The following is a 14,402-nucleotide window of genomic DNA, read 5'->3' as shown; positions in this document are numbered from 1 at the left end:
TAAACTGACCCGTATTAACTCATCTTTTTGCATGATCAGAAGTTGTGTCAAAGTTGTATCTCTTTCCTGTATAAAACAAAGGGTTTTCTTTTTTCATCAAAAAGAATTTCAGAAGAAAACAGTTTTCACTTATGTTTTACTTCAGTTTTCAGAAATAAAACCAGCTACACAACAGCATTATTCTAGTTTAGAAACATCACATAATGCACATGACTAATGCACATAATTAAAATTAAGCAATCCAATCCTGTCCACTGAAGTTCAATTTAACATTTTTTAGCTAAACTTCTGTTTAATAAATTTACTTGAATTAAGATACTAATAGTGACAGAACTTTGTTTTTTATGCTGTAGGTACATTCTGCTTTCATGGATTTCTTAACAGATACCAGATAAACCACAAACTTACCCTGAATAATCCTATTATGTGTTCTAGACCAAGACCTTGTAAAAACACTTCTGTGTCACTGAAAGTTGGGTAGGAACTGAAAATAGAACAAATGGGATATGAGATGAAAGCAGTGGAAGTTAATAGAAGACCACTAGAACAAAATACTCCAGAAAAGCTCCCCAGGCAGAGAACTGGGGAGCAACCTAATGTTGCACAGGCCTACTGATGACAGTAGTATCTCATAAGCACCATGGAGTACAATTTAACCTATTTTTTAATCTATCAAAATTTTAGAAATGGCTTTTCTGTCTAATGAGTTGAATTGAGCCTGAAGGGCTCAATTATTCATGGATAAATATTATTTTAAGTATCAAAATGTTCCAACTGAACCTTCAAGTTGGGCTGCCGAAGCCTGAAAAATCTGGAAGTGGGATTAAGGAAGATAATTATGTCTTCTTATCAGATACCATTCATATAAAATGGATTCAGCCCACAAGTCTTTCCCTTCTGGTTCCATTTAAACAAAAAAGCACGTTTACCAGGAAACTAAAATGTCTATGATTAAAGACTGGTAAGAAATTAGTTGTCAGAGGACTACTGTTCAGAAGGCAGACTGAGGAAGTGGCATAACCCACTGTAGGTTCAGAGTTTAACACTTATTTGCAAAGGTAACTATCAATTTTGGTTCCTTGCCTACCAAAAGATACAAAAATATAGAGGAAAATATCTGAACAGCTTTCAACAATCAGATGAACAATTGTAATGAACAGAATTAAACCCAAAAGCAAGTCAGATGAAATGCTAAAAGGACCACTGCAGTCACTATAGCAGTGTGTGTTAAAACACTGAGTTAACTGATAGTTTGCTCAGTCTTATTGTAGGCCCTGAAATCAAGGTTTGCCCTCTTTTCACATTAAAGACTTAAAAAAGGTCCTATAAAATTTGTGTATCTACATATATATGAAAAAAAAAAAAAAAGGGGGTAAACAAAAACCACCAACTCCGGCCTCTTTTCCCCTTCCCCCCAAAAAAAAACCCTGAACCAACCCCAAACCAAAATCCAAAACAACCAACCAACCAAACCTCTCTGAAAATTGCTCTGAATACGTAAGAAAATATTTCAGGACTGCACATTGAGAACCTTGCATTACTAGTATTTCAGCATACTTCTCCTTTTACGAGATGGACACCCTAAATCACATATGAAAGGAGTTTATGCAACTTGCACACTGTCTCAAGTCAATAATTCAGTGAGAGTGCCTTCTGTCAGCAGGAAAAATAGAAGAGTTAAAAATAATTTTAATAGTGTTTAAAGGCATCATCCCTACCATGAAGTTGTATAGAATTGTGTTAATCACTGCATGCTTCCTCCCTCTCTCAACACAGACAGCAACAGTCCGTGAAGTAAACAATTCACACATACATCCAAACAGCCAATGCCCTTCAACTGGCAAGAGAAGAGTGTGTGAATGACCTGCAGTGATCAAATATTCTTATTTAGGCATTCAAAGTGCCCAGTTTGCAAAGATTCTGGAAGCCCCTGGGTAACTCAAGACTTTCAGTTCTGCTAAAGGTGCAAGGAAAGGACGTTCTTCCCAGGATCAAGGAAAGAGCTATTCAGCAACTGGACAGTAACTTGCAAGTCCCTGAACCAGCAAAGGACCTAATTCAGGAGCTGAAGGATGCAAATTCCTGACATGTATGTGCATTTCCTTGTATAGTCCAGGGCTCTGGACTCAGAAAAATTGTCTAATTAGGCAGACAGCAATGACTGAAGGTACACTCACTACATAAGGATGACTAAATGATGATGACATCAATGACAAGTTATACTCACTGACCCTGCATGGCAGGGCACAACTGATACCCAGTACCAGGTGAGGCATGAGGAGCAACTGAGAGAACAGCTCAAGGAGCTATGATGGAATAAACACAGGCATCAGTGTACCTCTTGACTATCACCAGATGAAAAAATCCAGCTTGCTGGGGGCAAGTATGTGTGTGTGTGTTGAAACGGATAAACTGCATTTGTAAGAACAGGCATTTAACAGCCAGACATCTGGTATACTCCAGGGGACTTTTCTGAAACCAAGGGTTCCACTCATTATGAGAAATGCTCAAAGTTATGAAACATCAGAACTAGCTACTGTTAATACAAAAATCCTTGAGCTTGACAGAAATGCCTGTTCATACAAACAAATCAGTTTCTCATCTGGCAGAAAAAAAACAGTATTGTTTAGATAAAGACTACTGGCACACTGTGAAATCCTGGAAGCCGAATCATTGCCTAATACAGAATTACATTTGCATAGATAGACATCTGGCTGCCACAAACTATTTTTAGTGGGCTTCAGGATTCCAGTGTCTGACTTTAAAAACTTACCAAGACTAACCAAACACTGGTAGAATGTCCTCTAGCCACCATCAGGTTTCAACAGCACTACATCTATATGGATAACTGCTGCATAGTGTTAGTTTATTTCCTTCTACCAGAAAAAGCCTACGGAACTTCCTAAAGAACCCAAACCTGCTAAAAAAAGGAGAATCTGTTCTAGCACTGAGGTCATTAGGTACATATTCTATCTAGGAGTATAAGTCTTTGTGAAGAGTACCAGAAGACTGACCTATTTAAAAGAATGTCACCTTCCTGTCAAGTACACAGGGACTCAAAAGATGATCCCCAAGGAGCAGACAGATCCCATGGGAGACATGGTTCACAGACAAGGAGATATAGCCAGAACAACACCTTTACGAATCTGAAGTATCTCTAAGATGATTGTGGTTGAAGCAGCAGAGAATGAAAATCTGGCATATACATTCATCTAGCAACAGAACCTCATGAGGCTTTGTCCGAACTGAGTACTCTGTCTGAGACTACCTCAGTGTGAACTGCCGTCAATGACGGCAGCAATGATACAAAACTAGGGCATGTCAAATTCAGAATGACCTGGCTGAGCAGGGACATAAAGAATCAAGCTGACAAACCAGAACAGACTATCGGCACTGGAATTTGCCTTCTCAAGACCATGCAGTTCAAGCCCAAGGAAGTATATGGCCAGTTTGTTGAGAACTTGTTAACCAACATGTTCTGGGATGAAACAATATGAGAGACCTTTGAAGGTGCTGAAGCAGGGGCTGATTTCAGCCACGGGACACCTGCAAGCTTCAGGGCCAGAAGCACACTATGCAAAAAGTTCTAGAGCTTAACTATGTAACTGTGTGCTTCGTTTGACCCACATACATGCAGGAAAAAAGAAAAAGGCAGAGCTCTTCCTAGTGGCATGAAGATGAAAACAGGCAGACAGTGAAAGCATAAAAAAAAATATCTAATGTCAAATTCGGAACAACAAGGAATATGGAACAGGGGAGCATACACATTTAAAAGGGCTGAAATGAAGTGACATTGGATCCTGGCTCTAGAATACTTTACACCAAACGAGAGGAATGAAAGATCTACAGCATGCTCTTTGTTTGTAATGCAAAGCAACTCTGCAATCTTGAAAAATTAATAGTACATTAATATACTTACTGGGTACTCTTGGTAGCACTCCAAACAACACACATCAGTATAATTTAATCACTGACACAAACAAATACAATCTCTTAGGAATACTTATAAGGTAAAATTACACTATGACTGTATTTACCCAATTCCTTGGTCAGGGGCAGCTGTCATTAATTTGTAGATAGCCTCCTCCTTAATTGTTCCATGGGATCTCCCATGCAAGTGATTTGCAGCCAAAGACAGTAAACTATAAATCTGGAAGAGCCCAAATGAATTATTATTCAAATTCAAAATGCATAAAGAAATACAAAGGAGTAAGACGATAAACAGTTTTATCATAAATTACTACTTACAAGGAACATGAAATATCTGCACTTCTTCTCTAAAGCATAAAACTACAATGAACAGTTAAGACCAAGCCCACAGTTTATCCAAAGCATTTCTGAATTCCACCACAATGAACTGACACAGAGCAAAACACCACATCTAACTTAAGTCAAAAAAAGTTAGTATCTGTCACTACAGAAGCAGCAATACACCAATATACTATTTTTTGTGGTTTGTAGACAAGAGTTCTACAAACTCAAGGCAATAATAAGAGCATGAGGCATACAACTATTTTAATATCTCAATTTTCAATGCATATATGGACCCAACATTTAGCAATTTACAACTGACAATCTAATTTAACTGTATTTGACAGATTCTTTCAATTGATTATAGATTATAGAAGCAAGCCTTCTGCCAGACATCACTATGCATCAGTGATGGAATCCAGAAAACGAATAGCCCCTGTGTGAGTTCTGAGATAGTTAACCAAAAAATTCAGCAAAACAAGTAGAACCTCAATAAGCCTAAAAGAATGGTGAAGCCACTTTCCTGAAATTCAGGTGAACAGCCACACATACACACACACATACATACACGTATGAATGGTGGGTTGATCCTGGCTGACAAATAAGCCCCTACTCAGTTGCTTGCTCATCTTCCCCCAGCAGGATGGGGGAGAATCAGAAGCGTAAAAAGTATGACAAAATTCATGGGTTGAGATACATGCATATTAATAAGTGAAGGGAAAAAAAACAACACCCAAAAGCTTAAGTGATGCAAAGGTAATCACTCACCATCTGCCACCAGCAGACCAATGCCCAGCCGGTCTCCAAGCAATGGCTACTTTAGAAAAAAATTTCCTCACGCTTTTACTGCTGAGCATGACATGATTTGGTATGGAGCATCCCTTTGGTCAGCTGGGGTCAGCTACCCTGGCTGTGCCCCCTCCCAACCTCTTGCTCCCTCCCAGCCTACTGGCTGAAGGCAGAGAGAAGAATGAAAATCAGAGAAAGCTTTGATGCTTCCCCAGCACTCAGCAATAGCTAAAATACTGGTGTGCTAACAACACTGTTTTGGTCAGAAACCCAAAATACAGTACCATACAGGCTGCTGGAAAGAAAAGTAATTCCAGCCCAGCCAAATTCAGTACAGTAGGTAAGAAAAATATCTCCCCTCGCAGATACAGTTTCTACAGACAGTCAGTATGACAGCTTCTTGGGTTGTCAACAGCCTGAAGAGCAGATCCCTGAGGTGGAAGAAGCTCCTGACCATAAAATATCTCAATATCATCTGCAAGACTTTGCAGTAATTGAGTGAAAGTTAAGTGTTCGAGGTCAAGAGGCAAGACGCATCTCTCAAGCGTGAGGAGCCTGTAGTCCCTCCATGTCAGAGAAAGTTGTGTTATAAGATTATATGGCCATAGCCTGATGAACAAGTAATTTATTGAAGACAGAATGCATTTGTAGCCCCTTCCAGTAACCTGAGCTAACAGATCACTGAGCCTCAGAGAGTGATCTTGCTAGCCCATACTGACAACTTTGTGCATAGTTACCATTTTTGTTCATCCCTAGCTCTGGAGTCTGACAGAGAAAAAAACCCAACAAACCCTCAAAAAAGCCAAGAAAGAAAAAGAAACTGTAAAGTGAATTAAAATTCATTTGAATGAATTATACATTTTTGAGGAGCCACTGCAGAAAGCCACATCATTGGCAAGAGCAACTCAAAGCAAAACACACAGAAATCTGGTTTGACTGATCCACTGTGCATCATCTGATAACAGCAGTGAAAAGATTTATTTTAGGGGATTGTACGTTGTCTTCAGTAGCTCTCACTCTACACTGACATTTAGTGGCTGCTCTTCCAATGATCTGATCAATTTGCATTATATTACACCTTCCCTCCTGAGAATGGATTTTGAAGACAGCCAGTATCAACCCCCCCGTTTTTAGCTTTAGCCTTTTCACTTCCAAATTCAATTAGAAACTATACACTGCAAATTAGTTAGATACCTATGTTCTCTCACACACTTTGGCAAACAGGAAAAAACCAACATATTTTTCCTACTTCTCATATCAACATTTCTAACATGAGTAATCCCTTGTTCTATATTCTAAATCTGAAACAAAAATTCAAAGGGGGAGGCGGGGAAGGTTCCCAAAACTTTTCTATATAGCATTTAAAGCACTGTGAAAAGTTTGGTGTAACAGACCTATATAGATTTAATAGTCTATATAGATGTAATAGCATAAGTATTCAACTACTACTACAATTAGTTATTAAAGTAACAGTCCTACAGAAAATTATACAATTAATGATCAGATTTTTGAGGCAAACCACAGAATTTGCATTTCAAAGAGAAATTAAATACCTCTGAATGTTTATTGATTTTTGCTATCTCTGCTCCTGTTTTCTCATCCTTAGTCTGTAGATTTTTGTCAGCTCCCAGCTCAAGCAACTTAAGAGTTACATTTTTATGCCCATGCTGTGCTGCCCATATCAATGCCTGCAAAGAACAACTCCTTTTTACCAAGTTTACATATGGAACATGAAAGAACAGAGGTTCAATCAATAATGTAACCTTCAAAATTCTTACATGGCAGAATCTGGAGATGAAGATAATTAATGCAAAAGAATCTCAAAGTGGAGATTCTCAAAGAAGAATATACCAATGAGTATTTCAGAGAATGTTGCACTTAAAAACAAGTTTGTGTGTTCCTGCTTTTTAATGTTTTTATTGTTAATTACATCACAGAGAAGTAAATCACTTACTGAATATCCATTGTCATCTTGGGCATTTATGTGTGCTCCATGAGCGACAAGAAGAGCAACAACCTGAGGATAGCCTTTTCGAGCTGCATACATCAGGGGAGTCATTTGTCTCCTGAAAGAAAATGTGACAAGTGAAATAAATTACTTCTGGATAACAAAATCCAACTGCATTATCAAGCAGAGCACCTCAACTGTGTAATGAGTCTCAGTTCTGCAGAAGAACTAAGCAGAGGGTGAAAGTCCAGGACACAACATTTGTGCTTCAGCACAAGTCAATAGATTCAGCAACTCATTTATGTCCAGTTGGAAATCTTTAAAATACTTTAAGAGTTTACATTTATTTTCTGATTGAAATAAAGTCAAGAAGGCAATTGTTGTCCTCCACAAGAAGGAAACTCTGAAGAAACTAAACAACTCTTTTCCAGGAGCTTACAATATAGATCTATAGTACCTCTGGAAGAAAAAGTTAAAAAGATAAACCAAACCAAATAACCCCCAAAACCGCCACATTGCTTTATCACCTCTAAATTAAAGTACCACACAAATAACCATAACATGTCCCAGACATGAAACACAGCAGTTTGGTGACTAAACCATTTCTGGTTTGGTTACAAACTACACAAACCCAGTTTTCACAGACCATCCCTCCTGCTGCTGCCACAGACCTAGCAGGCCTCTCATTTAGCACACAGCCTGGCCCAAGAAAAAGGGAATGGCCATTAACTGCTGATTCCAGTTTTCACCCTACTGAAAACGGAGAATATCAACAAATCACCCATTTTTCTCCTCAGTATTAAAAAAGGTGGCAGAGACTCCTTTTTTACTTCAAAAATTATTTTTAAAAGATACAGCTTAAGTGATGTATTCTACATACAGTTCAACTTACATCAAAGCTCTGAAGAAAAATATGCAATTTCACACAGGAGAAGTTATAAATCATAACTAAATATTTAAGAGAAAGAATATTAAGAACAACTATGTACATACATGCAAAACCATCTTTGATAAATCCAATGTAAGCAAAAGAATCTCAGGTCACACAAATCTTGCGGGGGTGCAGAGGAGCAGTGCAATAGCCAGAATGCACATGTACTACCAATACTCAGACCCCCACCTGAGTATGCCTAGGAGTGTCATGGTTTAAACCCAGCCACTCAGCTCATTCACTCACTCCCCACCTTCCTCCCTCTTTCTTTCCTTCCCCCCCCACTCCTCGCTCCTGGAAGGATGGGGAGGAGAATTGAAAGAATGTAACTCCCACAGGTTGAGATAAGAACAGTCCAGTAACTAAGGTATAACACAAACCACTACTGCTACCACCAATAATAATAATGATAAGAGAAAATAACAAGGGAAGAGAATACGATACCACCCACTGAAACAAGCCCGACCCAAAAGAGAGCCTGTGCCCTTTTGGATAACTCCCAGTTACCTCCCCAGGCATGACATGCTGTGGTATGGAATACCTCTTTGGCTAGTTTGGGTCAGGTGTCCTGTCTCTGCTTCCTCCCGGCCTCCCCTCCTCCCTGGCAGAGCATGAGACTCACAAAGTCCTTGGTCAGAGTAAACATGACTTAGCAACAACTGAAAACATCAGTGTTATCAGTGCTGTTCCCAGGCTGAAAGTCAAAACACAACACTGCACCAGATACTAAGAAGGAGAAAAAACTGACTGCTACTGCTAAACCCAGGACAAGGAGTCTTCAGACTACATACAAATACCCTACTGAAAAATCTTAACTTTTCAAGTAGTAAAACTAAATGCACATCAAAATATTTTTTTCCTTAATCTCATTTGTTTTCTGTCCCCAGAAGTGTATGTGTTGAACCCTTCTCTCCTACATATATTACTCATACATTGCTAATTCTTACAAATGCTGAGAAAGTACTCAGACACCACCTTTCCCATTACTGTTTGTTTTTTTTATATTCCAAGCACATGATAACAGTCTGTTGCTCTTATGCTTCTATTGAGATGCTTATGAGATGAAGCCACTGTGAATTGCTCTGCATATTTTGAGAGAAAAAAACTATTGCTCAAAAGCTCCTATTAGAAAAATATCTTTCCAGATACCTGACACTTATTCTCTAGTGGAATACAGTTGCAGAATAAAAAAAAAAGCAGTACTGGAGGAGAAAGATAGGAGTTTCTGGTCACTATGAAGTAATCATATTTAAGCTTAAATATTTTACTAGTGATGTTCAGCTAAAATTTATTGTATCTTAAAATGAAACATATTTCCTGGAAAACTATCATGTACTGCTTTTAATTTACAGCTGCGTCAAAAACGTACTGTCAAAAGATTATTCTCTCTTGTTAGACTATACTTGAGGGGAGGATCGCAATTTCCAAGTTTCTTAATTTAGTAAGTTCAATACCGACCACTACAGGGACCACCAAAAGCATGTGTATACCACAGCAGCTGTCCTGAAATACAGAACTTCTGACTCTTTCCAGAGTTGCTGGAAGTTGCTAGAAGGCTCTGACCATCTTTCCTTGCTACTGCTCATTCACTGAAGGATAATATTTTGTCTTATGCAAACACAGTTAAAAGTGCACTGAAAAAATCCAGTCATATTAAAATCTGAAAGAGCCTTAGGGAAAAATAGCCAATTACTTGGAAATAAGCACAATGATAGGTCTTCAAGACTTACAGGCAATAAGAAAAAGGAACTTCTTAATGAAATGAAAAAACTTGCCTAAGTAGTTCAATTTAGTCTATCAACACTGCAAAAGCAGAAGTTCTCACTGAATGTAAGGCCACATTTTTACCCTGAGGTACACTCAATCAGTGGAACTAGTTGCTCAGAGAAGTTCTATAATCTCCATCTTTGCTGGGTTGCAAGACCAGATGGCAACCTAGCCAAATGTCACAGCAGAGGTGGCTTTAATGAAGATGTTAGACTAGTGACCTCCTGAGGTCCCTTCTGACCTGAATTACCCCGTAATCCTATGATTACTTTAAAAATACAGAAAAAATCTACAGTCTGCTCCTGTAACTTGATAAGACAGTGAGATACAGATGTATATATACAGACATCTACAGGTATCTATAGATATCTATATTTTAAAGAAGGAACAGAAGATGATTTTAATGTAATTTGTAACACCACAAATCAAACTTGCAAACACTCATTGCCACACTTGTAGTCAGTGGCACGTAGCCTTTGACAGACTTTCCATGCTATCACTTCTGAAGTACTTACATAAGACTGCAAAATAATTTAATTTCTTCTGCTCGTAACATTTTTGATTTTTCTTTTTGAATTTGCACATACTATTACCTTAAAATTACCTTCTGCTTTCTCAAAGAAAAAATACTGAAGTCCAGAGGCTACAGAACAGTCTTTTCTCCAAGGAACATAATGTAGTAGTTACATCTGTACAGCACTGCAGACAGGTTGTCTGAAATCAAGGCAGTTCAACGACAGTAAAGCCACTGAAAAAACGCCTCCATTTTTAAGTAAAACCCAATAAACATGACATTTAGAAGGTCCACCAACATGAACAAGCAGTACTTCCAGATTTCCATTTTAATGTTTGAGTTTTAATTTCAAAGGCTACAAGCTGTTTCAGTATGGAAACATATAGAGTGCGCATAAATCAGAGAATCATAGAATAGTTAGGGTTGGAAAGGACTTTAAGATCATCTAGCTCCAATCCCCCTGCCATGGGCAGGGACACCTCACACTAAACCATGCCACCCAAGGCTCTGTCCAACCTGGCCTTGAACACCACCAGGGATGAAGCATTCACAACCTCCCTGGGCAACCCATTCCAGTGCCTCACCACCCTCACAGGAAAGAACTTCTTCCTCATATCCAATCTAAACTTCCCCTGTTTAAGTTTAAACCCATTACCCCTTGTCCTATCACTACACTCCCTAATGAAGAGTCCCTCCCGAGCATCCCTACAGCCCCCCTTCAGATACTGGAAGGCTGCTATGAGGTCTCCACTCAGCCTTCTCTTCTCCAGGCTGAACAGTTCCAACTCTCTCAGCCTATCTTCATACAGGAGGTGCTTCCAGCCCCCTCATCATCCTCGTGGCCCTTCTCTGGACTTGTTCCAACAGTTCCATGTCCCTTTTCTGTTGAGGACACCAGAACTGCACACAATACTCCAAGGGAGGTCTCATGAGAGCAGAGTAGAGGGGCAGGATCACCTCCTTCGACCTGCTGGTCATGCTCCTTTAGATGCAGCCCAGGATACGGTTGGCTTCCTGGGCTGCAAGTGCACACTGTTGGCTCACGTTCATTTTCCCATCGACCAGCACCCCCAAGTCCTTCTCTGCAGGGTTGCTCTGAATCTCTTTGCCCAACCTGTAGCTGTGCCTGGGATTGCTCCGACCCAGGTGTAGGACCTTGCACTTGGCATGGTTAAACTTCATAAGGTTGGCATCAGCCCACCTCACAAACGTGTCAAGGTCCCTCTGGATGGCATTCCTTCCCTCCAGCCTGTCAACCAAACCACACAGCTTGGTGTCATCGGCAAACTTGCTGAGGGCGCACTCAATCCCACTGTCCATGTCACTGACAAAGATGTGGAACATGACCGGTCCCAACACCGATCCCTGAGGGTCACTACTCATTACTGGTCTCCAGCCAGACATTGAGCCATTGACCACAACTCTTTGTGTGCGGCCATCCAGCCAGTTCTTTATCCACTGAGTGGTCCATCCATCAAATTGATGTCGCTCCAATATAGAGACAAGGATGTCATGGGGGACAGTGCTGAACGCTTTGCACAAGTCCAGGTAGATGACATCAACTGCTCTACCCCTGTCCATCAGTTCTGTAGCCCCATCGTAGAAGGCCACCAAATTGGTCAGGCAGGATCTCCCCTCAGTGAAGCCATGCTGGCTGTCACCAAGCACCCTGTTGATTTTCATGTGCCTTAGCATGCCTTCCAGGAGAATCTGCTCCAAGATTTTGCCAGGCACAGAGGTGAGACTGACTGGTCTGCAACTTCCTGGGTCATCCATTTTCCCCTTCTTGAAAATGGGGGTTATATTTCCCTTTTTCCAGTTGTTGAGAACTTCACCTGACTGCCATAATTTTTTCAAATATGAGGGCCAGTGGCTTAGCAACTTCATTGGCCAGCTCCTTCAGGACCCCCGGATGGATTTCATCAGGTCCCATGGACTTGTGCACGCTCAGCTTCTTAAGCTGGTCGCGAACCAGATCCTCTCCTACAGTGGGCGCAAGGTCTTCATTCTCACAGTCCCTGCATCTGCCTTCCACGACTTGGGTGGTGTGGTCAGAGCCTTTGCCAGTGAAGACTGAGGCAAAGAAGTCATTAAGAACCTCAGCCTTCTCCAAATCCAGGGTAGCCAGTTCTCCCGATAGCTTCCGGAGAAGGCCCATATTGTCCCTAGTCTGTCTTTTATTTGCAATGTACCTGTAGAATCCCTTCCTGTTATCTTTCACATCCCTAGCCAAATTTAATTCTAACTGAGCCTTAGCTTTCCTAACCTGGTCCCAAGCTTCCCGGACAACATCCCTGTATTCCTCCCAGGCCGCCTGTCCTTGCTTCCACCTTTTATAGGCCTCTTTTTTCCTTCAAAGTTTCCTCAGCAATTCCTTATCCATCCAAGGTCTCCTGGCCCTCCTGCTGCACTTCCTTCTAGTTGGGATGCAACACTCCTGAGCTTGTAGCAGATGACCCTTGAATATCAACCAACAGTTTTGGGCCCCCCTGCCCTTACTAAGCAGGTTCCTGAAGAGGCCAAACTCTGATCTCTTGAAGTCCAGGGCAGTGAGCTTGCTGCACACTCTTCTCACTGTCCTGAGGATCTCGAACTTGACCATCTCATGATCACTACAACCAAGGCTTCCCTGGAGCACCACATTTCCAACCAGCACCTCCCTGTTGGTGAGCAAGGGGTCATTTCTGCCATTGCATTTACACACCAACACGTATACAGGAGTACCGTTTAGTGTCTTGGCCACCACCTCAGAAAGCAAGATACATTCACATGTACGTCCACAAGAGGGAGACTGGGGCATTAGGGAAAACAAAAACCTGTTTTTTCCTAACCCTGCAAAGAACCCCCACAAATACAACAGCAAGATTTAAGATGCCAAATCCACTGGTTTTTGCTAAAGTTGAAGAGAAATTAAATGCATTTGTAAATCTTTCCAGAATCTAAAAATGTACATAAAATTGTAGTGATAATCATTAGGATAAAAGATCTGAAGGATCCTTTCATCATCTGGGGAAACTGTACAGGCATTAGTGTTTCAGCAATCTGGCTTGCAGATGACCTTCTTGTCCAAACACTTGCGAAGTCCTTTGTGTGGCATGATCAGCAACATGACGTTTCCCCATATAGAATATGATACACAAGTCACAGTCTGTAAATAAACAAAAATCTTGAAAGACCTACACAATTCATTGATTAAGCATGTCTGTTTCAACTATGTTTGCTTCCAGCTATTGCAGTACCTAAATAAAAACCAAGAAATGCTTCACTGGTCTCATGCAAATGAAAAGGGGCTTTCTTGTTTGTTTTCATCTTTAGTCTCCCAGCTTTTATGTTAAGGCTGGAGAAAAAGACAAAATGAAAAGTTTTTTCAGTTTTCAGGGCCATCCAAAATTTTGTATGTGACACCTACACAAAGATACAACCAGAGCTTCTTACAGACCCACTTCCCCTGTCAAAAAAATGGGACAAAATATAATCACAAGAGAGCAAGATCAGTAAACAGCCCTAAAAGCCACCACTTAGAGCCTTCTACCCTGGATACCCACAAGTCATAACAAAATCAGGTGATACAGTGATAGCTAGCAATCTCACTGAAAAATGTCCCAAGTACCTGTCTATTACCACTAAGCTGACTCTGTGCCACAGAATTCCCCACACCTGAAAAACACACATCTGTATGTTTGGGATGTCACTCTCAAGCAAGACAACGTTCACTTACCCAGAACATTCAAGAAGAGGGAGGAGAGAAAGAGAAGCTGTCTTCCATCTAGACAGTTTCCTTCCATCAGGGAGGTATCTACAGAAAATTCAGTATTTCAGGCTGATGATCTTGAGAAGTACAATCTTTATGTAAAGACTCCTAACTGGATATATGTTTATTAACTAGACCAATGTATTACTCACATTACAAAAAATACAGCAGGTAGAAAACAATTTAACCTTTTGAGTTTAGTCTCAATCTTTTTTTATTGAGATCCCGAAGCAAGGAAATGATGCTACATGACACTAATATTTAGTCTACTGAACTGCAAAGTGAATGCTGCTTCAGATAAACAGGAAGCATCTTCAGAGGCTTTGGAAGCCAGTTTCACCCCTCCAGTTCTGTACATTAAGCCTGGAACTGAGAAATGAAGCAGTAACAGTGCGTCCACAGCAACAGAAGGTAAACTATTTGCTCATTTGCTGGCTTACTGGGGTTTTAA

General features: G+C 40.4%; 1 protein-coding gene across 3 annotated transcripts in view; it reads right to left on the bottom strand.

Annotated features, from left to right (window-relative positions):
- ASZ1 (ankyrin repeat, SAM and basic leucine zipper domain containing 1) overlaps positions 1–14,402 on the bottom strand; it is a 44,592-nt gene that overhangs the window by 14,465 nt on the left and 15,725 nt on the right. For all 3 annotated transcript variants that reach the window (XM_061467658.1, XM_061467657.1, XM_061467656.1), the window contains exons 5-9: positions 6,995–7,106; positions 6,594–6,728; positions 4,038–4,150; positions 409–484; positions 10–66 (exon numbers count right to left, since the gene is read on the bottom strand). In XM_061467658.1, the coding sequence (XP_061323642.1) occupies positions 10–66; positions 409–484; positions 4,038–4,150; positions 6,594–6,728; positions 6,995–7,106 (493 nt within the window). The remainder of the gene's footprint in view (positions 1–9; positions 67–408; positions 485–4,037; positions 4,151–6,593; positions 6,729–6,994; positions 7,107–14,402) is intronic.

Source organism: Pezoporus flaviventris, unplaced genomic scaffold (genome assembly GCF_033815535.1).
Source record: "Pezoporus flaviventris isolate CSIRO_AGI_PZ_B2104156 unplaced genomic scaffold, CSIRO_AGI_Pfla_v1 ptg000045l, whole genome shotgun sequence".
NCBI lineage: Eukaryota > Metazoa > Chordata > Aves > Psittaciformes > Psittacidae > Pezoporus > Pezoporus flaviventris.
Note: the sequence above shows the minus strand (reverse complement) of the source record. Positions and strands in the feature narration are given on the sequence as shown.